Source organism: Chinchilla lanigera, unplaced genomic scaffold (genome assembly GCF_000276665.1).
Source record: "Chinchilla lanigera isolate Chin_1 unplaced genomic scaffold, ChiLan1.0 scaffold00133, whole genome shotgun sequence".
Taxonomy (NCBI): domain Eukaryota; kingdom Metazoa; phylum Chordata; class Mammalia; order Rodentia; family Chinchillidae; genus Chinchilla; species Chinchilla lanigera.
The window spans coordinates 425,495-448,043 of record NW_004955534.1 but is presented as its reverse complement, the minus strand read 5'-3'; the positions used below and the strand labels follow the sequence as shown (position 1 = coordinate 448,043).

The 22,549-nt window shown below is 39.9% G+C and overlaps 2 protein-coding genes across 3 annotated transcripts in view; one reads left to right on the top strand and one right to left on the bottom strand.

Annotated features, from left to right (window-relative positions):
- Ube2a (ubiquitin-conjugating enzyme E2A) overlaps positions 1–22,549 on the top strand; it is a gene marked incomplete in the record, with an annotated part of 74,363 nt that overhangs the window by 37,921 nt on the left and 13,893 nt on the right.
- LOC102011042 (chromosome unknown open reading frame, human CXorf56) lies at positions 4,234–18,837 on the bottom strand. 2 transcript variants are annotated; one of them, XM_005410444.2, is made up of 7 exons: positions 18,784–18,837; positions 16,466–16,583; positions 10,601–10,642; positions 8,117–8,255; positions 7,256–7,345; positions 6,238–6,330; positions 4,234–4,679 (listed from the first exon to the last, which is right to left on the bottom strand). In XM_005410444.2, exons 2-7 carry the CDS (start codon positions 16,558–16,560, stop codon positions 4,617–4,619), a joined length of 522 nt encoding a protein of 173 aa, XP_005410501.1. In that variant the 5' UTR covers positions 16,561–16,583; positions 18,784–18,837; the 3' UTR covers positions 4,234–4,616. The 2 variants fall into 2 exon arrangements, with proteins under 2 accessions (XP_005410501.1, XP_005410499.1); XM_005410442.2 differs by lacking the exon at positions 18,784–18,837 and adding an exon at positions 18,599–18,777.

Sequence of the window (22,549 nt, the reverse complement as noted above, 5' to 3'; positions counted from 1 at the left end):
GAAGAAAGAAAGCAGGAAAGAAAAAGAGAAAGAGAGAGAGAGAGAGAGAGAGAGAGAGAGAGAGAGAGAGAGAGAGAGAGAGAGAAAGGAAGGGAAGGAAGGAAGGAAGGAAGGGAAGGAAGGAAGGAAGGGAGGGAGGGAGGGAAGGAGGGTGGTAGGGAGAAAGAGGATAGGGGAAGGGAGGGGAGGGAGAGAAGGGAAGGGAGGGGAAGAGAGGAGAAAAAAGAGGCAAGCAAGTAGGGCATGGTGGCACATGCCTGTAATCTCAGCACTCAAGAGGCTGAGACAGGAGGTTTACTGCAAGTTTCAGGCCAGCAGGGGCTACACAGTGAGTTCAAGACAGCCTGAATTACAAAGCAAGACCCTGTCTCAAAAAAAGACACAGGTCTGCAGCAACCCATTTGGGACCCCTCCTATCTCTCAGGAGAAAGAAAAAGAGAAATGGGTGGTAGATCTGAAAAGGCACTATACCAAAGAAGATAGATGGAAAATTAGCATATAAAATGTTCATAATAACAAAAAATTAAGCAGTTATGGCTTATATCTGGCTGGGCTCATAGGTAGGGGGCTTTGAGGAGGTGACTAGATCATAGGGACTTGATAGCTAACTGTGATGCTGGGAGGTGAAGCCTGGTTGGAGGAGGTGGAGCACTGGGGGCATGGCCTTGAAGGGTCTGTCTCTCTCCCTCCTCACTTGATCTCTGCTCTGATTTCTGCCTGCCATGCTATGAGCTGTCTCTCCTCTGCCATACCACTCTGCCTTGGAGTGAACTGACTATGTACTGAAACCTCAACAAACTGTGAGTCAAAATAAACCTCTCCTTTAAATTGTGGGAGCTGGCATTTTGTCCTAGTGACAAGAAGAAAGAAGCAAAGAAGCCAATTAAAAATGGGCAAAGGACTTAAATAAATATTTCTCCAACGATGATCTACAAATGGCTAATAAACATACAAAAAGATTCTCAACATCACTATTAGAGAAATGCAAATCAAAAGCATAAGACAGCACCTCATACCCATCAGATGGGTTGCAATCAGTAAGCACTGATGAAGATGTGGAGAAACTGGAACCCTTTTTCATTGTTGGTAAAATTACAAAATGGTACAACTGCTGTGGAAAACAGTAGGCAATCTAAAAAAAATTTAAGAATAGGACTATCTGCAATCCTACTTCTGAGTTTATACCCAAAAGAATTGAAATCAGGACCTCCAAATGATAACTAAAACACCCGTATTCAATGCAACAATAACCACAACAGCTAAGAGGGGGAAGCAACCCATATGTCAATCGATAAATGAATAAAATGCAATATATACATACACTGCAATATATACATTCCATTGAGACAATGGAATATTGCTCACCTTCAAAAAGGAAGGAGTTTGTCACATGCTACAACATGGATAAACACTGAGGATATTAATGCTAAGTGGTTTCATTTATAAAGTATCTAAAGTAGTCAAATCCCAAAAACAGAAAATAGAATGGTAGTTACCAGGGCTTAGGAGAAGAGGGGGGCTGTTCATTAAGACAAGCTAGTCTCTATTTTTTGAGACAGGGTCTCACTATGTTACCAAGACTGGTCTCTAGCTCCTAGACCAGTGGTGCTAAACCTATGGCATGTGTGTCACAGCAGGGTATTTGTATCATTTAAAGCTCTAAAAGGTTTGCCATCACTGTCTTCGACTCAAGCAATTCTCTCACAAGAGCTAGGACCACAAGCACATGTACTATACCACGTCCAACAAGACAAGGAAGTCTTTAAAAAGCTTTTCAACTTCTCTTAAACAATGACGTTATACTTCGATATGTCACCAAGATCACAGTGGGAATATTTCATATTTAATATTTTGTCACAGTTGATAACTTGCGAAAAAAATAAAAACAATACCCAGGCATAGTGGTGCATGCCTATAATCCCAGCACTCAGGAGTCTGAGGCAGGAGGACTGCTTTGAGTTTGAGGTCAGCCTAGACTACATAGTGAGTTAAAGGCCAGCTTGTACTACATAGCAAGAACCTGTCTCAAAAATAAATAAATAATAAAAACAGAATAAGACTATTGAAAATTTCAATATGTCTCTTTACACTAACATGGAAGCACTATTTGTTGTAAAAATACTAGTGGCTAACAAAGAAAATACAGAAACTATATGTTATTTTAATAACTATTTCAACATGAAAAGAGTCAAACATAATAAAGAACATATGCTTGTTCAGTGCTAATGGCACATTTCACAAGCATATAGATGAAGAAAAATTCATAACCTGAACAAGATGCTGAAACAATATAAGATTAGTATGCAAGGACAAATATTTCAGAACATATTAGAAACATAACCACAGATTTGCTATAAGGGGTTCTTTATGAAACTGTCTTTACATTGCACTTTACTTGGTTTCTCAAAATGAAATTATAGTATATTTTGACCTCAATTATATATATTTTTAAGATTCCACACAGAAGAAGCTGGGCATGGCATACGGCTATAATCCCAGCACTCGGGAGGCTGAGGCAGGAGAACGTTGTGAATTTGAGACCAACCTGGGCTACAAAGTGAGCTCGAGGCCAGCCTGAACTGCACAGTGAGACCCTGTCTCAAAAAGACAAAAAAAAAAAAAAAATTCCACACCAAAGTAGTTCAGCATAGTAGTTAAGAGCTCCAGTTCTAAAGTCAGACTTTTGGCTTTATCACTTACTGGCTATGGGATCTTTGCAAACTTAAACATGTGGAGGCTCAGAGTACTCATTTGTAAAATGGGAATAGTAGCAATGAGACCTATCTCATAGGATTATTGTGCTGTTCAGAGTAAGATTAGCCCTGTAAAGTGTTTTCCATAGTACCTGATACATAGTAAGTACTCAATAAAGAAAAGCTTGTTTTACTATTGCTATTACTTTTACTATTTTTCTTTATTGCTACTAATAAAATAGTCACCCTTCAAAAATAAAAACAAAACAGATTTGCAGAGAGTATATGATGGTAGCAATGAAAGGAGACTGAGATCAGAATACTAGATTTCTGAGGTGGTGTAGATATTGAGGCTGTGTTCATGAGAGTTTGTGGCTGCACTGGAGTAAAAGCAGGGTCATTGTTTTGAGATGAGGTTGAGAAACTGAAGAGGTCATGGTTGTTCATCCACAAAACGGTTAATTCCCTCTCGGAATGAGGTGAAGGGGAAGACTCAGTTGCAAAGACCTCACTGGATGCAGGGGAAGAACTGGGAAGATGGTAACACAGCCCCACTCTGGACCTTCCCAGAACCCCAACCCTCTTTTGCCCAGTTCTTGCTAGTTCGTATCTACTCGTGCTCTAACCTACTCTTTCCTGCAAACAAGGAAACCAGACACAAAACAAAGAAAACGGCCTACTATTTCCCAGTAGCACATCACAAGCAAACCATGAATGCTTACCAAGTACAACCTATTGTAGATCACATGAGGAGACTAACGTGCTTCCTGTCCCCATGTCTTATAATACAGGGGAGCAGATAAAATGTGAATACAACCATGTGAATTGATGCCACTAAAGCAATATGACATGAACTAATATTTATACATATAAAAGTACTCTGCAATTAGCAAATGTAAACAAAAGATACTTAACAGATCATTTGCATTATCTCAGTATCTGTAAGGTCTCCCTGCCATGTACCCTCACAGAGAAGCAGCACTTCTAGCTGCAGATTACACAGTAGCTCCCTTGGGCTACTTATTAATTCAAATCTGCGCTATATTCTACCCGCTCACTGCAATCTGGCTTTTCCCTTCTCTCTGTGTGTCTCTCTCTCTCTCTGTCCCTCTCTCCCTCCCTCCCTCCCTTCCTTCCTTCCTTACTTTTGCAGCGCTGGCGAAGGAACCCAAAGCCCCACACATACCTAGAACACAGTCTACCACCAAATGCACCTCAAGCCCTTTGGGTTTCCCTTCTTCAGGTACAAAGTCTGATATAATGTGGTTCACCCACAACTCTAATATTTGAAGTAAAGGATGCTTTTTGCCTTTTAATGGATCTCTGCTCACAGCAGGAAGATTCAAACCACAGACAACTCTAACCATTCTCAGACCAGAAAGTCACTTAAAAGGATCTTGTCATTTCAAATATAATTCATGCCATTTTCTCTATAACACACCATAATATTTAACTCTAAGTATTTTATTAACTTTGAAGAAAGAACAATAACAGCCATTTATTTTTTTTTAAGAGGGAATATATTTATTGAGGGAAAGAAAAGAAAGCTTCTGTCCAAGAGAGGGACAGGAGGGGGCCCAAGTGGGGTTACCCCCTCCTTTTTTTTTTAAATAACAGCCATTTTAGAAACTAGAGACACTCAAGCATTAATCTATTCATAGTTTCCACACAGCTGAAGAAGTTTACATCACATGGACAAAAAATAGTACAGAAAATCTATATAGAGAAAGATATAGAACAACCCATTTCACAGAAAGCAGGTCAAATGGACTGAAAGACCTCACTGAACGTAGGAGAATCAATAGGAAGCAACATATAAGAGCCTTCTTCTGGGGCATAAATAGAAACCAGTCTACATAAGCAAATTATTTTTCTTCTGTATCTAAATGCTTGCTTCTGGTCAGAGATCAGAACAAGGTCCTGTCACTTGAACTGGTTGTCAATCAAAGTTCCCTTCATTTTCGCTTTCTTGGCTTCTAGTTCAGCCTGGAAAAGAAAAAACGGCATATGTCTTGATACATGAAATGAAATTCTTATGTTTCCTTCCTTATTCCAACTATTCCAGACACTCTCCCTTAATGTTCATTTAGTGTACAAACTAGAAGTGATTCTAAAATCCTTACACATCTCTAGCAACTGCTCCCCAACTTTTCTGATGTTATAGCATACAAAGAAAATAATATTTGTAGGTCAAATATATTCATAGGTAAATATACAAGGCTGTGGCCCAAGACAATGAATGCAGGGATCCTGGGAGCTCTAGTACTTCCAAAGGGCTGAGGAAACCAGTATTACGGCATACCACTGTCCAATTCTTAAAAGAACAGGAAAAACACCATTCCAGAACAGTACTACTCAAAATTGTGTGCTCTGTGAACTATTATCAGTCCGTGCAACATATATATAAAAATTAAAAGCAAATATTTAAAAAACTTGTATAACAATGGGCATGGTAATAATAAAGGAAAGTAATAATACAAATTGAAAACTGGGTCCTGGTGATACACACCAATAAATCCAGCTACACAGGAAGCTGAGGCGGGAGGATCACTCTGGGCCAGCCTGGGCAACTTAGGGAGACACTGTCTCAAAATCAAAAATTTAAGAAATGGGCTGGGGATGTAGCTCACTCCCCAGTGCAAATATAAGATTAAAATAAAAATTTAAAAAGACAGGGATGTAGTTCAATGGCAGAGTACTTGCCTAGCATGTACAGGCCCCTAGGTTCAATTTCCAGAATTTAAAAAACAGAACAGTTGAGGTCAATTCATTTTCTACAATTTAGAAATATACAAATTACAAAATAAGAAATTAAAGAAAAAGAAAGCACTGACTTTAATTTTAGAAAACTTCAGAAACACTGCTCTCAAGTACAGCAAGGTAAAAAGCAGTAACCATGGCCCAACACCTCTATCACCAAAAACCCACTAGTTATTACAAGAGGATCAGTCTGAATTTAATGAAACATTTTAAGTAAATGATCAAAAAAAACAAAAATGAAGTCACCATAATAAACAGAAGTATATGCTCTAAAATGAGCCTATAAATAACACAGAAAACTACCAGTATGTTAAGAAGCAATGACCTTTAAGAAGCAAAGACCAGCCCTGATTCAGGTACCACCAAGTAACACTCCTGTGCACTATCCCAAACCTGAGAAAACACCCAGAAACCCTAACCTTTAACTCCCTATCTTCATCTTTAACTCCCCACAAACAGAAGATTAAAATACAGTATTATCCTAGGTAGGGGGTTTTATTACATTTAGTTATTTTTGGACAGGTTCTCACTATGTATTTCAGACTGGCTTTGAACTCACTGTATAGCTCAGGCTGGCCTCGAACTCGCAATTCTCCTGCCTCAACCTCTGAAGTGTTGGGATTATAGGCAAGGGCTATTTAACAAATGTTTTCATTTACAGCCTAGATCCTGCAGTCAGAGCTCATTCCCAACAGGCTTCTTAAAGTTTCTCCCTGCTGGATGGTTGTCCAGAGCAAGAAATCCAAGCAGTGTAGCCCAGCAGCTATCTACCCATGCCACTTACCAGCTCTTGCAGTCGCCTCTTGCTCATGCCTTTACGCTCCAGCTGTTTTTCAATCACTTTGGCATTCTGGGCATACGAATCAGCAACTTCTCTCTAAAGGAAAAAGCATCATCCTTAAATCAGTACTCTAAGAAACCACAGTGAACGCCATGGTAGCAATTTATGCCGTTCAAGTCACGAAGTTGTTACCAAAATGGCAACTTTTTACTCCCTTTCAACACTTCATCTTTCAATAACTCAGGAGAGTTCAGGTGTCAAGCAAGATCATTTTTAAAATTATAGAGCACACATTTTGGGTTTTGTTTTTTTGTTTTGTTTTGTTTTTGGTACTGGGGACTGAACTCAGGACCTTTGCACTAAGCTACATCCTCAACCCTTTGCATTTTTTATTTTGAGACAGGCTCTCACTAAGTCGATAAGTTGCCCAAACTGGGCTTGAATTTCTCATCCTTCTGCCTGAGCCTGCCAGAGTGCTGGGATTACAGGCACACACCACCACTTCTGGCTACTGCTCTCCATAAACGTCATCCATAAACGTCACAGCTCTCCATAAACGTCATCCTACTGAAGAACCAGAAAGGTACTTGCTGCTGCTGCTAAGGACAGACTCACAAACCATCAGAGCTTGACAGGAAAAAGACCTGAAGTCATTAGTCCAGAGGTCTGACCATTTGCTTTGCTTGTTTGTTTGGTTTTGGTTTTTGTACAGTGCTGGAGCTTGAACCCAGAGCCTTGCGCATGTGAGGCAAGGACTCTACCTTGATCTACACCCCCAGATAGCACAGAAGTTTTTAAATTGAAGAAATTAACTGGATCCAACTCCCTTGTGCTCATTTTACAGATGTTCCTGAGATCCAGGGAAGCAGGCACTGGCCTGGTGTCATACAGTTTCTTCCTAGGAGAGCAGGGTTTGAAAGCAAAATCTCTAATTGTTTTGGCCCAAAGAGAGGCTCAGTGATGCCAAGTCTCCATTCCTCCCACCCCCAATTCCAGCTTCCTAGAGAGCAGAACCACTTACAGCCTCAATCTCCTCTTCTTCTTCATCAATGGTAGACACGGTGACAGAGCTGAACTTGCCCATGTCCTTAGTCCGTTTGGTCATCATCACCTGAAGCCACAGGATGAGGAGACAGTCTAGTTCATCCCAACGGATCTATGAGCCATGTGTGAGTGCGCACACGCACATCCCTGTGTGTAGGGCTGAGGGAAGGGAGCGGAACACCCACCTACCTTTACAGGAAATTCCACGTATCTAAAAGTACCAATGTTTTTATTTACATTATATTTTTCTAATATTTACCATCAAGAATTCCATTTTATTTTATTTTATTTTTATTTTTATGTTTTGTTTTGTTTTGTTTTGTTTTTTTGGTACAGGGAATCAAACTCAGGACCTTGCGCTTGCCAGGCAGGCGCTTATGCCACTGAGCTATATCCCCGGCCCTAAAGTACATTTTTATAATTCTTTTTTTTTTTTTTTTTTTGGTTTTTCTCCGGTACTGGGAACCGAACTCACGACCTTGCGCTTGCCAGGCAGGCGCTTTGCCGCTGAGCTAAATCCCCAGCCCCTCTAAAGTACATTTTTAAATAAGCCCAATTCATTCTGCGTTTAACTGTTCACACTAGAAGTTTTGAAGAAAATAAATGAGAATAAAAACCTTATTCATCAGGCAACTGTAGAAAAGAAAAGAGAACAAATAATAGGTGCTGTAATTCTGTAACATATGCTTAGAGACAACAATGGCATTCTCTTGACAAAGAATGCATCCATTAAAGGCAGTTTCTCATGTGCTGTTATCCTTATTTAAAAATCTAAGACAAAATCTGTAACTATATTAAGCAGTCGTGCCATGCATGCATCTCCTTTAATGATAATTACCTTCTTGGGAGGCTCTTGCTTCTGGGTATATATATTTGTTTTCCCAAAACCCTGGCCAAACTTCACTACTGCTCCATCCACAATGAAGGTCACCGGAGCATTCTTTGGCTGGGACTGGTAGAACAGTGGGAGTCCACACCTGCAAATAGCAGAGTGAATCGCTGGGTGGTCTCCATTCCAAATCCCCCAACAGTGATCTGCAAAATGAACTTAGACTCTGGGAATACCGATGTTTGTGGCATAAACTAGTGATTAGCTCTTCACTGTCTTTCATAAAACAAGCTGATAGGCATCCCTTAGAGTATTGTTAAAATTGCTGATCAGATTCCTGGGTCCCTTCCAGAAGATCCTGTTTCAGGAACTGTAGGGGTGAGGCCTGGGAATCTGCCATTGTAAACAGTGTCCCAAAGTGATTCTTACTAGATGAATTTAGGCAACACTGGCTCATGCTACTGATTGCTTTGCAGTTAAAACTGCTACCATTCTTCCTAGGCATCTGAGTAACTGGCTTGGGCATTTTGTCTAGCAGTTTTCTGTTTTGTTTTGTTTTGTTTTGTTTTGGTAGTGGGGAAGCATAAAGGCACCACTGTAGTGGTTGGCAAACCAATCCATCCAGTAATTGCCATTTTCTTTGGCTGGCCATTGTTATACTTTTTGAGCTAAACAACACAGAACTACAAGAAAGGATAAAACCAATTTCACCCATCTAGCAGAGTTGGGGACTAAAATGCCTTCTTATCCATTTCCATTGCTTTAATTCTTCTAATCTGAGTATATTGGCAGTTAAGATATAACTATATTTTCATTTATTTATTTGTCTTTTTGAGACAGTCTCACTATACAGTTCAGGCTGGCCTTGAACTCACTTTGTAGCTCAGGCTGATCTTGAACTCATAACAATCCCCCTGCCTCAGCCTCCCGAGTGCTGGGATTACAGGCTTGTGCCACCAAACCTGGTGATGTAACTATATTAAGACTGAACCTATTGGGCTGGGGATATAGCTCAGTGGCATAAGTGCCTGCCTGGCAAGTGCAAGGTTCTGAGTTCGATTCCCAGTACCAAAAAAAGACTGAATTTACTATAGTTTAATATTTTCACTGTTACTAGCCTACAGCTGGAAATATACATACTTTTTTGCCTTAAATGAAATTCTTTAAGAATCTTAGGTCTATGATCCTATAATTGACTTTATAAATAGGTCTGGACTAAATTACACTTACCATATGCCCCAGTCTATCCTACTACAACAGAAAACAAATGTTTACACTAAGATTTACAATAGAATGTTCACAGCAGCTTTACTGGTAATAGCCCAAGTCAGAAACAACTCAAATGTCCTTGGATGAATGAATGGGTAAACAAACTGTGATATAGTAGAATACTACTCAGCAACAAAGAAAAACAAATGATTGACACACATACCAACTTGAATGAATTCCTGAAACATTATATTAAATGTTAAAAAGCCAGGTGCAAAAGATATATATTGTACTTAGTAGAACACGTATGTAGAATTTATATAAAATTTTAAGAAAAGCTAAACCATAGTGACAGAAAGCAGTTGCTAACAGAAGAAAGGAGCAGAGGAAGGAGACTGGCTGCAAAGGACACATGAAGTACTGGAAATTACTTATAATGGTGATGATATTATATGACTATTCTTTCATCAAAACTCACCAAAGTGTACACTTAAAATGGGCATTTTGTGCCGGGCGTGGCGGCGCACGCCTATAATCCCAGCACTTGGGAGGCTGAGGCAGGAGGATCGTTGTGAGTTCGAGGCCAGCCTGGGCTACAAAGTGAGCTCAAGGCCAGCCTCAACTGCATGGTGAGACCCTGTCTCAAAAAGACAAAAAAAAAAAAAAAGGCATTTTGTGTTGTTGTTTTTGTTTTTGAGACAGGAACTCACTACATAGTCCAAGTTGGCCTTGAACTCACTACGTAGCCCATGCTGGCCTTGAACTTGCTGCAATCCTCTCCCTCAGCCTCCCCAGTGCTGGGGTTACAGGGGTGTACCACCATACCTGGCAAAAATGGGCAAATTTTATTATATATAAATCACATCTCAATTTTTAAAAATTATACTATGCTAAACATTTACTTTTGTGGTCAGCTGGTCAGGGATGTAACTTTGTCTTTTTTTTCTTTTCTTTTCTTTTTTTTGCCAAATGTTTATTTGAAAAGTGTGGGGTAAATGAGTATCGGAGAAACAGCTCTGCAGAGTAAACTGGGGCTGAATAAAGAAAAAAGAGGGTAAAAGCAAAAATAAAGTACGCACTGCATCTGAGAAATACAGTACAGGTTATCATGCAAATTCACACGATAGGCTTGACTAATCTCTTGAAGTATGTTAGTATTTGATTTGAAGGCAGTTGAGATAAGGATAGAGGCATAACAGAAAATTACATTTGAGTATTATTTTTCCTAACATATTATGCTTCTATTTGACTATGCTTGGAGAAACCTACACTGTTCATACTTACTTTGCACACTTCTTCCTATATTGTCTTTCGATGCCTTCAGGCCTGCACAGAAAATGGAAGTTAAAAAATAAAAAGGAACAAATCTTACAACCTATTAATCTCACCACCTCATTTCTACACATGCTAAAAGTGCCTTTCAAAAAGTTTTCATTTCATAGATGAACTGGTTAAACATGTATGAATTTCAAAGGTCCAGCATTCCTTCCTTCCTGTACTTACTGAGCCCCTAACATGGGCCAGGTATCTATCTCCCTGAGAGAGGAGGAAAGAGAGAAGCAATACAGAGTAGCAATTATAGCTGTAGGAACAACATTAATAGCAACAACACTTCTATAATCAGCCCTCCATATCTATGGGTTCTATACCTGTGGATTCTACCAACCACGCATGGATCAAAAATATTGGAAAATACTGTCAGTAATAAACACATATAAAGTTATTTTCTTGTCATTATTCTCTAAAAATACAGTGTAACAATAATTGACACAGCATTTACACTGCATGAGTATCATAAGCACATGGTAAGATGTGAGTGGTTAATATGTAAATGCTATGTCTTTTTACCTAAAGGACTCAAGCATCAGCAGGTTCTGGTACTGGCAGGAGGCCCTGGAATCAATCCCCCCGCACACACACAGAGGGACAACTATGTACCTTTTACCATATGCTAGAAGTTATTCTAAAATATACACAGGAATGGACTCATTTAATTCTTACAACAATGTTTTGAGTAGCTCATATTATTAATCTCATTTAATAGAAGAGGGAATCTAAGTGCAAGTTTACACGATTTGGGGCTGGGTGTATAGCTCAGCAGCATGGCACCTGCCTGGCAAGCACAAGGTCTTCAAATCAATTCCTGGTTCCAAAAAAAATCCAAAACACCAGTTTACACAATTTGTACAATGTCATAGTCCTAAGAAATAAAGAGGTTAAATTCAAGCCCCACAGTCCAGCTCAAGAGCCCACACAATAATGCCGTAGATAACCAATGCATAAATAAAAAGCTCAATTCCATCCACCAGTTACTTAACAGAAATCTGAGACATCCTTGATTCTTCTCCTTCTCTATCTCACACTTATTTCACCATCAAATGCAATGGATTTTATCTCCAAAAAAAGATTTTTTTATTGCAGTGCTAGGGATGGACACCACAGCCTCATGCATGCCTAGGCAAGTGCTTTAACAATACCCCAGCACTTTTAAAATTTTATTTTGAGATAAGATCTCCCTAAATTGCCCATGCTGTCTTCAAATTTGTGAATCTTCTGTATCATCTTTCTAAGTAGCTGGGATTACAGGCTTGTGTTACCACCGCTAACCAAAAAAAAAAAAAAAAAAAAAAAATCTTGAACCTGCCTTCTTTTCCATCTTCCTGCCCCGTTACCAATTCCCTGGACTATAATAACAAATTCCTGATTGGTCTCATTTTACCCCTTGTTTCAATTATTAATAGTCAATATATGTAACACAGTACATATATGAGTATAAAATGAGAAGTAAATACCCTCTCCACTTATCCTCTACACACTTGGTTCCTTTCCTCGGAGGCAAAATGTTTCTGTTTTTTTGTGTTTATCTCAGAGACAGTCGATGTATACACAAGCACAATAACCCTGACAGATACATACAGGGCAAGCACTCTACATTTTTTTGTGGTGGGAGGGAACACTGGGGATTGAACTCAAGCCTTCACACTAAGCCACATCCACAGCCATGTTTTTATTGTTCGAGACAGTTAAGTTGCCCAGCCTGGATTCAAATTTGCAATCCTCCATCACAGTCTCCCAGAGTGCTAGGATTTCAGTCCATGTAAAACCACATTCAGCTTCTGGAATTTTTTTAAGAGGGGATTACTGGTGATGGAATCCAGGACCTTGAAACGTTCAACAAGTACTCTACCATTAAGCCCAGTACATAAAGAATATTTTTCCCTTTTTAGATGCATCTACCATACTTTACACTGTTCTCTACCTTTTTTAATCACTTCAAAATGTATCCTGTTTTTGTAAAGCATAAATATACATATATATACACACATACACATATACACACTCATATAAGTGATTCTTCCACATTGATCAATCAATAGCTACTTCATTCTTTACAAGAACTGCATTGTACTCCTCTACATGTATAACCAAAATGTCTTTTCCCTGTTGGATAAATTCCTAGAAGAATATACATTTAAAACTTGGTAGATACTGCCAAGTCACTCCCTACAGAACTTGGACCAATTTATACTCATGTATTCAGTTGTTCCCTACAACGCTGTGTTACTAAACTGCATTCCTGCCAATCTCACATGTGAAAAATGAGATCTCCTAATTTGTATTGCTTTTTTAAGAGTGAAGATACACCTCATTTCATAAATTTAATAATCTTTTGTATTTTTTGTAAACTGTCAGTTCATATCTTTTGTCTGATGAGTCATTTTTAAATTTTATATTAAAGAGACCTGCCAATGTGAAGGGGCCTTACAAATATTTCTTCCTATTTGTCATCTATGTGATATTTTTCCACCATGTGTAAATTGTTTTTTTTTGTTTGTTTGTTTGCTTGTTTGCCTTTTTGAGACAGAGTCTCGCTATACAGTTCAGACTGGCCTTGAGCTCACTTTGTAATCCAGGCTGGTCTCAGAACTTGCATGATCCTCCTGCCTTCGCCTCCCAAGTGCTGGGATTACAGGCATGCACCACTACGCCCAGCTCACCATGTAGAAATTTTAGATTTTGTTACCAAAGCAACCTTTATTTTTTTAGTGTGTATGTTATACCTAGTTAAATCTTCCTCACTCTGAATTCATATTTAAAACAAAATTCTTAACCACTTATTCTAAATCTGCTTCCACTACTGTCTTACTTCAAATCATTCTCTAAATACTGTAGAGGTAAGTGTAACTGCATCAGACACCGGGAACAAGATCTAAAGTCCTTCCCATGTCCAACCAGGTACCCACTGAGTATATCATTGGGCCCCTGCCTTATCTCATACAGTGCCTCCCTCTGCACCAGCCACACCAGTCTTCCTTCTGTCCCTTGAGCAAATGCATGCCTACAACCCGTGACCATTCCCACACACATGCTTTTCCCTCTGCCTGTAATGTGCTCACCATGTTGCCATGGCATCCCACTGTCATCTTTCTCGGTCTCACTTCAAATATAACCTAGTCAGGACCTTCCCTGACCACCTTTTCTAAGAGGATCTCATGTGATTCTCTGTACCAGCCATTTGTTTCATTCATATGGCTTTCCACAATCATAATTACTTGTTTCTTCTGTTTACTAACTTTCTGTAATCCCATCCACGAGAGCAGAATTTGGACTATTGCATCACTCTATCCCTAGAACTGACCAGTGTAATGGATGCAAAATATATATGCAATAAACACTGGTTGAATGAATTCTCTTAAGAATTCAATTTAGTGAGGACAATCATAGTTAAGGAGGTAAATTCTTAAATGGAGGAATATGTAAGGTGTAATGGCAACACAGAGGTGGGAGCACCAGTCTCTACGCTTCATGAGAAGGTGATGTTCAAGTTGACAGTCTTGATGGAAAATGGCATCTCTAAAGAATAAAGAAGCCAGGCATGGTGGTGCACGCCTGTAATCCCAGCACTTGGGAGTCTGAGGCAGGAGGATCATTGCGAGTTCGAGACCACCCTGGGCTACAAAGTCAGCTCAAGGCCAGCCTGAACTGCACAGCGAGACCAAAAAAAAAAAAAAAAAAAAAGGCATTTCTGGCAGCAGGAATGCTACACATAAAGGAAAGCTACACAGCACACTCTGAGAAATACAAACAGTCTATTATTGGGACTTACAAAACCAAGAGTGTACTATCAATCTTATCAATATAAAATGATTATAAGGTTATACCATGAGCAATTATATGACAACAAATTAGCCTAGAATAAACAAGTTCCTCAAATGAAAAAATGATACACACTGCCAAAGCTCATTCAAAAAGAACCAGAAATTTGAATAGATTATAACACGTAAAAGAGATGGAATTAGTAATCAAAGAAAAAGGTGGGACCAGAGCCTTTACTGTTCAATTTTAGCAAAAGTACAAAAAATAAGCTCCATTAAACCTCCAATAAACCTTTTACAAAAAAAGAGAAAGAGAACAGTTCCTAATTCATTCTTTGAGGTCAGTTTTGCTCTGATAGCAAAAACAAAGACATCAAACAAAAAAATGAAAATCAATATTGCTGAAGAATTATATACACAAGTTGGGATAGCTCAGTGGTACAGGGCTTGTATAGCATGCACCAGGACCTGGGCTCTATCCCACCTACTGCTCCCGCCACAAAAGAGAAAATAGACATGCAAGTCCTCAAAAGACACTGGCATACTGAATCCAGCAGAATATTGAAAAAATATATATAACATGACCAAGTGGAATCTCTCTTAGGAATATATGACTGGGACAACATGCAAAAATCAATCAATGTAAGAAAAGAGTTCACAAATAAATACGTGCACTTATAGTCAACTGCATTTATCTTCAACAAAGGTGCCAAGAACACATAATGGCCGGGTGTGGTGGCACACACCTGTAATCCCAATACTCAGGGGACTGAGGCAAGAGGATCGTTGTGAGTTTGAGAACAGCCTGGGCTACAAAGTGAGCTCAAGGCCACTCTGAACTGCATAGCGAGACCCTGTCTCAAAAAGATGGAAAAAAAAAAAAAAGACCACAGAATGAAAAAGGGGAACTATGTTCAACAAATGGTGATAGGAAAACTGGATATCCACAGGCATAGGAGTGCCTGGCTAGGCATGGTGGCACACACCAATCCTAGCTACTTGGGAGGCTAAGGTAAACAACCTAAATGTCTATGGACAGATGAGTGGATGCACACTCACAAAAATTACTATCCAGTTTTAAAGAAGGAAATCTTACCATTTGTGATAACATGGATGAACCTGGAGAATATATGTTACACGAAGTAAACCAGACACAGAAAGACAAATACTGCATGATCTCATTTATTTGTGGAATCTAAAATTGTCAAACTCATAAACTGGGCATAGTGGCACAGACCACTAGGGAAGCTGAGGCAGGAGGACTGCAAGTTTCTACTTGTTTTCCCATAACCCTTAGTTCACAACACCAGTATTTCTTCCTTTCTCAACTGGTAGCCCCTTCTCTCACTCAGTCATGAGATGGTTAATGCTAAACCCTGGGCCTTATTCATTCATAGACCTAGTACCTAGCTCAGTGCCTGGTATATGGCATGCTACAAAGGCTGCATCAACTAACTGAAAGCTGTAATTTGTGGTCATATTACAACTATCAAATCGCAATGGAATCACATCTCAGCACCATTTTTCAACAAAGCCCAATAAAGATTCTGCTGCATTAACACATTCCTAGCGGCTGGGGATTTAGCTCAGGGACACAGTGCCGACCTGGCAAGCGCAAGGTCGTGAGTTCGATTCCCAGTACCGGGAAAAAAAAAGTTTTGGGGCTGGGGATTTAGCTCAACGGCACAGCACCTACCTGGCAAGCACAAGGTTGTGAGTTCGATTCCCAGTACTGGAAACAAACAAACAAACACACATTCCTGTAGGCTTGAACCACCAGTGGTACATGCAAGACGTCTCATAAAGTGGCTGGTACCACCGGCGGCAGAAATGGCACAGTTATATATATACCACTGGTGGTTCAAACCACCCGGCAGTGAGACACAAATTATGGGTCCATGTGAACGTGTTAACAGAAGTTAGAAAACTACCACAAAGGTCATAACGGATGCAACTGGATGAGCTGTTCAACATTAGGTAGGATATTTACATTCTTCAGAAACAGACCCCAATACAACAGTGAAATTCTAGACAAAGGATATCAATTCCTTACCTCCGAAGATACATAGTCTCCTCGTCTTCTGTGTTACAAAACTTGTGGGCATGTTTGGCAGCATCGATCACACGGGATCTGTCCCGGGGTCTCATGGGTAACTTCTCTAGCTGACAATCTAAAGAAATGGAAAAAGACTGGGTCACTCAAGCTAATCAGAAGTTTTCAGTGGGGCCCTTTACACTGTAACTTTCTACTATAACTACCATGTCGTTCAAACTTATATCAAATTTCCCAACTTAAAATGGCTTGATGTCAGAATACTTTAGTTTTCATCCCAGCTCTATTATTTCCCTAGTTATCTCTGGCAAATCACTTCCTCCTTCAGGGACATTTTCCTTATTTGACAGATGAGTAGAATATATTATCTCAAAACAACTTCCCAGCGCTGCAGCTCAGGTTTCTATGAGTAAGTGTTTGTGTGATAGCACACGGGTATGTATTACACTGCATTAGAGTCAGAAGAGACAACCAAGCATCCTAGAAAGCCGATGAGGAAGGCAATGGGAAAAGGGGATGAGTGTTAAGAAAAGGAGAGAGAGTAGATGATATAAATATCTAGTATGCAAATGAGAAACCTAGTTTTAATCTGAAGACACATGAAATAAATCAGATACAAGCCAGGTGTGGTGGCACATGCCCGTAATCCTAACACTCAGGAGGCTGAGGCCAGGGGATCACTGCAAGCTCTAGGCCAGTTTGGGCTACATAGTGAATTTAAGGTCAGCCTGAAATACAAGGCAAGACCCTGTCTCAACCCCTCATCAAAAAAAAAAAAAAAAAATCAAGTACAATTATAAAGCAGATAGAAAACTGATACAATGCAGTGAAGTATCTTAAGAATCACAGAAAAATGAAAATGGTCAGAGTGATTCGAGATTAATGGAGGTCAGGAGAGGAGTTAGAGAACACTAGGCAGTTTCATGCTAGCTTATTCACTCTTCCAAGTGATACACTGAACGAGTAGCAGTACTGCCGACTGTAACACAGAACAGAGAACAGGGACCAGGGGATCATGAATTCAATTTTTAGAAGACAGATGTGAGAGACCCGTTAGACATCCAAGTGAAGATGATGAAAAGGCATGTGGATTTTGAGGACAGGTGCAGGTTAAAAATGAACACCTAGGAGTCATCAGCAACCAGATGATATTTAAACCTGGAGGATAGTTCAGATCACCTACAGAGTAAGAATAGGTGAGAATATCAGACTCTTAAGAAAAGGCAAAAGCTGAGGCAGGTGAAAAATCAGGAATGTGTGAAGTCCTAGAAGCAAATGAATGTGTCACAAGAAAAATGGGACTAGGGATGTGGTTCAATGGTAGAGAGCTTCCCTAGTATGCCCTAGGCCCTGGGTTCAAGCTTCAGTACCCTCCTCCCCCCAAAAAGCGGTCCTCTCTTTGAAATGCCACTGAGAGGGGGATTAAATGAACACCGACAATTGGCCACTGGAACTGGTCATATGGAACTCAGTCATATGGAACTCAGTACTAACCTTGACAAATATGGTTTAGATAGTGAGGTGGTAAGGAAAGTCTACGGGAAGTAGGTCAAGAAGCAGTCAATAACAACTCTTTTGAGAAGTTTTGCTATAAAAGAAAGACATGGGCTTAAAGCTGGAGGGAGGATTGAGGATGGAGTTCAGTGATACAGCGCTTGCCTAGCATGCACAAAACCCTGAGTTTAATCCCCAGTACTGCCAAACACATACACATATACACGCACACGCACACGCACACACACACACACACGCTCTGAAGGGACACGATGGGTCAAAAAAAGATTTTATTTTCATTCATCCTAAAATGTGGGCTATTACATAATCTTCGTATCTGGCAGCAAACTTACAAAGTACAGAGGCAACACCTTTGAAGAGTGTACTGTGAGGAAAGTTACAGCTTTGAAAGGACTTTAGTTTTGAGGAAGTCTCGATACAAAGTTACAAGGTTAGATAGAAAACGGGAAAAATATGCCCTGGAGAGGAGCAGGAATGCGCAGGGAGACTCTGGTGGAAAGGAAAAAACACAACAAGCTTCAGTGAGAGACAGGTCCCAGACCACAGCCAAAGGAAAGTCACCCTCAAGGACCGGAGATCTAGGTCCCGGCAGGCTCCCTCCAGTTCTCGTCTACTCACCCAGAACCAGGACCATCTGACCACACAAACAGTAGTAGACGTGGAGAGGCTTCTCGCCGTCGTCATATTCCTCGCGGTCCCGGGTATCTGAGCAAACCACCGACCGAGACACTACTTTCGGCATGTTCCCAAGAGTAACCAAAACAGCATGTGGCAAAAGAAACACGTAACGTAACGTCACAAACCTGCGCCAGGTCTTTTCACACGAGAGCCGTTTGTCAGTCAGTCACGTGGTAGTAGCTTGTGAACTTCCGGGCGGTCCCATCAGGCTAGGATGCACGGGGGCCTCCTTGAGCCACTGAGAGCCTCCATCGCCTAGGCGAAATTAGCCGGGACTACTTTAGTTGTGACACCCTCGATGTCATTTAAGTTATTTACATACCATAAATACATTTCATACATACACGTACATATATGTGAGAAAAGACTATACACATATCCATAATACAGATTTTAAGTGTGGCTGTAAATATGATTTTCTTTTGCGGTACTGGGGATTGAATCCAGGACTTTAATCCTGACTACATCCCCAGTCCCCTCTCCCTTTTTTTGGAGACAAGGTCTCGCTAAATATCTAAATTGCCTATTTACCGAGATTGGGCTCGAACTGGCAGTCATCCTGTCTCGGCCTCCCAGAAGGCTAGGATTACAGCAGCACACCTGATTTCTATTTTAATAGTATTCACGACGAGTACCTCATGAACCACAAGCGTTTTCCTTTAGTTTCCTAAAGGTATAACTCACATAAAAATTCATCCTTATATAGTGTAGAATTCAGTAAGTATTAGGATGTTCACTAAATTGTGCAAGCATCACCATTATCTAATTCGAGAACATTTTCATTATCTCAAGAAGAAATCCCTAACCTATTAGTAGTCACTATCTGCCTCCTTTCCAGCCCTTGGCAGCCACTATTCTACTTTCAATCTCTATAGATTTGCATATGCTCAACATTTTATATAAACAGAATTATACAAAATGTGGTCATTCATCTGGCTTCTTTCACTTAACATGTTCTCAAAGTTCATATTGTAGTACTTTTTCATTGTGCGAATAGGATATACCATAGTTTGTTTATCCATTCATTAATTGATTAGCACTGGCCTTGTTACCACTTATGACTTTTACAGATAATTCTGCTATGAACTTTTATATACGAATTATTGTGAGGACAACTGGTTTCATTTCTTTGAGATGTATACTTAGGAACGGAATTCCTAGATCAGATGGTAAGTCTATGTTTAACCTTTTGAGGAACGATTAGAGTGTTTTCAAAGCAGCTGCACAATTTTACATTCCCACCAGCAATGTATGAGGGTTCTGATTTCTCCATACTCTTGCCAATAATTGTTATTGTCATTATTATCATTATTATTATTATTATTGCCATCTTGGTGGATATGAAATGATATTTCATTGTGGCCTTGATTTGCATTTCTCTAATTATTAATGATGCCAAACATCTGTTCATGCACTTATTGGCCACTTATATATCTTTTGAGAAGAACATTTATTCGAATCCTTCGCACATTTTAAATCAGGTTATTTGTCATTTTATTGTTGAGCTGTAAGAGTTCTTTACATATACTGGGTACTAGCCTCTAATCTTGCAAGTTAGTTGCAGAGGAGAAATCTTTGTGTCCCAAGTAAAAGGAACATCTTCCACTGTGCGTTCCTCAGCTCAGAAACTGTCAGGACTGGGAATTTAAAACAGTCCACCAGCCCTTAAATGAACATGAATTTATAAGACCATTCTTTTTGTTTTGATTTGCAGTGCTGGGGATCAAACCCAGGGCCTTGCCCATGCTAGGAAAGCACTCTACCATTGACCATACCCCCTAGCTATTAGCATGTCCTTGTGTTGCAGATTAATCACCTCTGAATGAAGTTCAGCTGTACAGTTAAACAGGTTTTTTTTTTTTGAAATATATAAATGTTCTGTGCATTTACCTAAATATATGAAAAATGCAGCTTGTAATTCAATGTTAGTTTTTAAGCTGAATGATTTTACTACAGTATAAGTATTATATTTGCAATCTTTGTTTTGTGATTTTAGGTTAAAATCACTAAGAAACTTTATCAAGTCTGTAGCAAAAGATACTCCCCAAAGCCATTTGGTGTTCAATAATAGTAGTTGAGAGTGTCTGTTATCATTCAGACAATTTTCAATCACAGATCTGAGCTCAAATAAATCTCAATAAATTTTGCCACTGTTAAGCTATTGAACTATTATTGGCAGGACAAGTCAAAAATATCCTACCTTAATATTTATTTGGGTTTGGGGAGTTGTTTTTTTTTGTTTTTTGTTGTTTTGAGACAGGGTCTCACCATGTACATCAGATTGGACTTGAACTCACTATGTAGTCCAGGCTGGCCTCAAACTCACAGTGATCCTCATCCTCCTGCCTCAGCCTCCCAATGCTGGGATTACAGATGTGCACCACCACACCTGGCTTCTCAACTTCCACTTCTGACAGAATTCAAGGAACTGACAATGGTTCAGCCCATGACAGTGAATGAAGTTCACTGTTGACACTATTCATTCAGTAACAGAAGACAGCCGGGGGTGGTGGCTCACGCCTGTAATCCCAGCACTCAGGAGGCTGAGGCAGGAGGATCGTTGTGAGTTAGAGAACAGCCTGGTCTACAAAGTGAGCTCCAGGCCAGCCTGAACTGCATAGTGAGACCCTGTCTCAAAAAGACAAAAAACAAAAAACAAAACAAAACAAAAAAATAGAGCCAGGCATGGTGGTACACACCTGTAATACCAGCACTCTGGGAGACTGAGGCAGGAGGATCATAAATTCAAGTTCAGCCTTGGTGACTTAGTAAGACCCTGTCTCAAAATAAATAATAAAAATATTTAAAAGAGCAAGGGAAGTAGTTCAGTGAGAAGGCCCTGAAGTGAATCCCTATTACTGCAGGAAAAAAATATGAAAGAAAGACATCTTTTAAAATAGCACAAGATAAAGCAGATTCAATTATTTTGCTGCAAAGGACCTGCTGCTTAATAATATAACAAATAGCCATGTGACTTAAACGATTTGCATTCCACAAGCTATGTACATTTGTCCAACTAAATCTTTTGCTGCTTCATACATATTTGTAATATATCTTAGCAGACTCTACTTCAGGCTATATTCAGTACTTTCTTGACTTCTTTGAAAATATTCTGATCTGTAGCTGTTTCACAGGGACTGTACATACAGCCCAGTTCTTCAGTCATTTGAAATTCAGCACTGACTCCTTGGGTAAACAATTAAGCAGTATAGGTCATAGCCATCAGCCCATCAAGTACCCCCTAAGTCCACTTGAAATCGTTTGCTTTGTGCCTTGTTTTGGTTTTATTTTCATTTAGTGGGAGGAGGTTAGTGTTGGGGATAGAGTCCAGGAGCTCCGCGTGCTAAGCACATACTTTACCACTGAGCTGCGTCCCTAGCTTGGGTCTACTTTTTTTTTTTTTTTTTTAAAGTAGGAAGAATTTATTGAGAGAAAGAAAGCTTCTGTCCGACAGGGACAGAAGGGAGCCTGAAAAGTGAGTTGCTCATTAACACTTCTTAAGGGTGTTTATTGAGCAAAGCCCTAAGGTGAGGCAGGCTTAAGTTGGGATAGAACAGTAACCAATCAATGAGATTACAAGTATAGTCGCTTATGTGATATTGGTCCATTGGCAAATCGTAGGAGGAGTGTGAGGTGGGACAAAACTATGGTCAAACAATAAGATTACAAGTATAGTCACTAGGTAAATATTGATTAAATAGGGATCAAATGGGGAAACAAGTCACAAAGCAAGGCACATGGGACAGAAAAGGACTTTCCCGGAAGGGATGGGTTGAGAGAGAGAGAGAGCGCGTGCGCGAGAGCGGGAGCGGGAGCGGGAGCGGGAGCGGGAGCGGGAGCGAGAAGGAGAGGGAGAACGAGAGGGAGAGGGAGAGGGAGAGGGAGAGGGAG

Coding starts and splice junctions, on each gene's coding strand:
- LOC102011042 (XM_005410442.2), bottom strand. CDS start 18,722: ATGCCGAAAGTAGTGTCTCGGTCGGTGGTTTGCTCAGATACCCGGGAC. Junction 10,643..16,465: donor GAGACTATGTATCTTCGGAG/GTAAGGAATTGA, acceptor TTTTCTGTGCAG/GCCTGAAGGCATCGAAAGAC. Junction 6,331..7,255: donor AAGAAGAGGAGATTGAGGCT/GTAAGTGGTTCT, acceptor TTTTTCCTTTAG/AGAGAAGTTGCTGATTCGTA.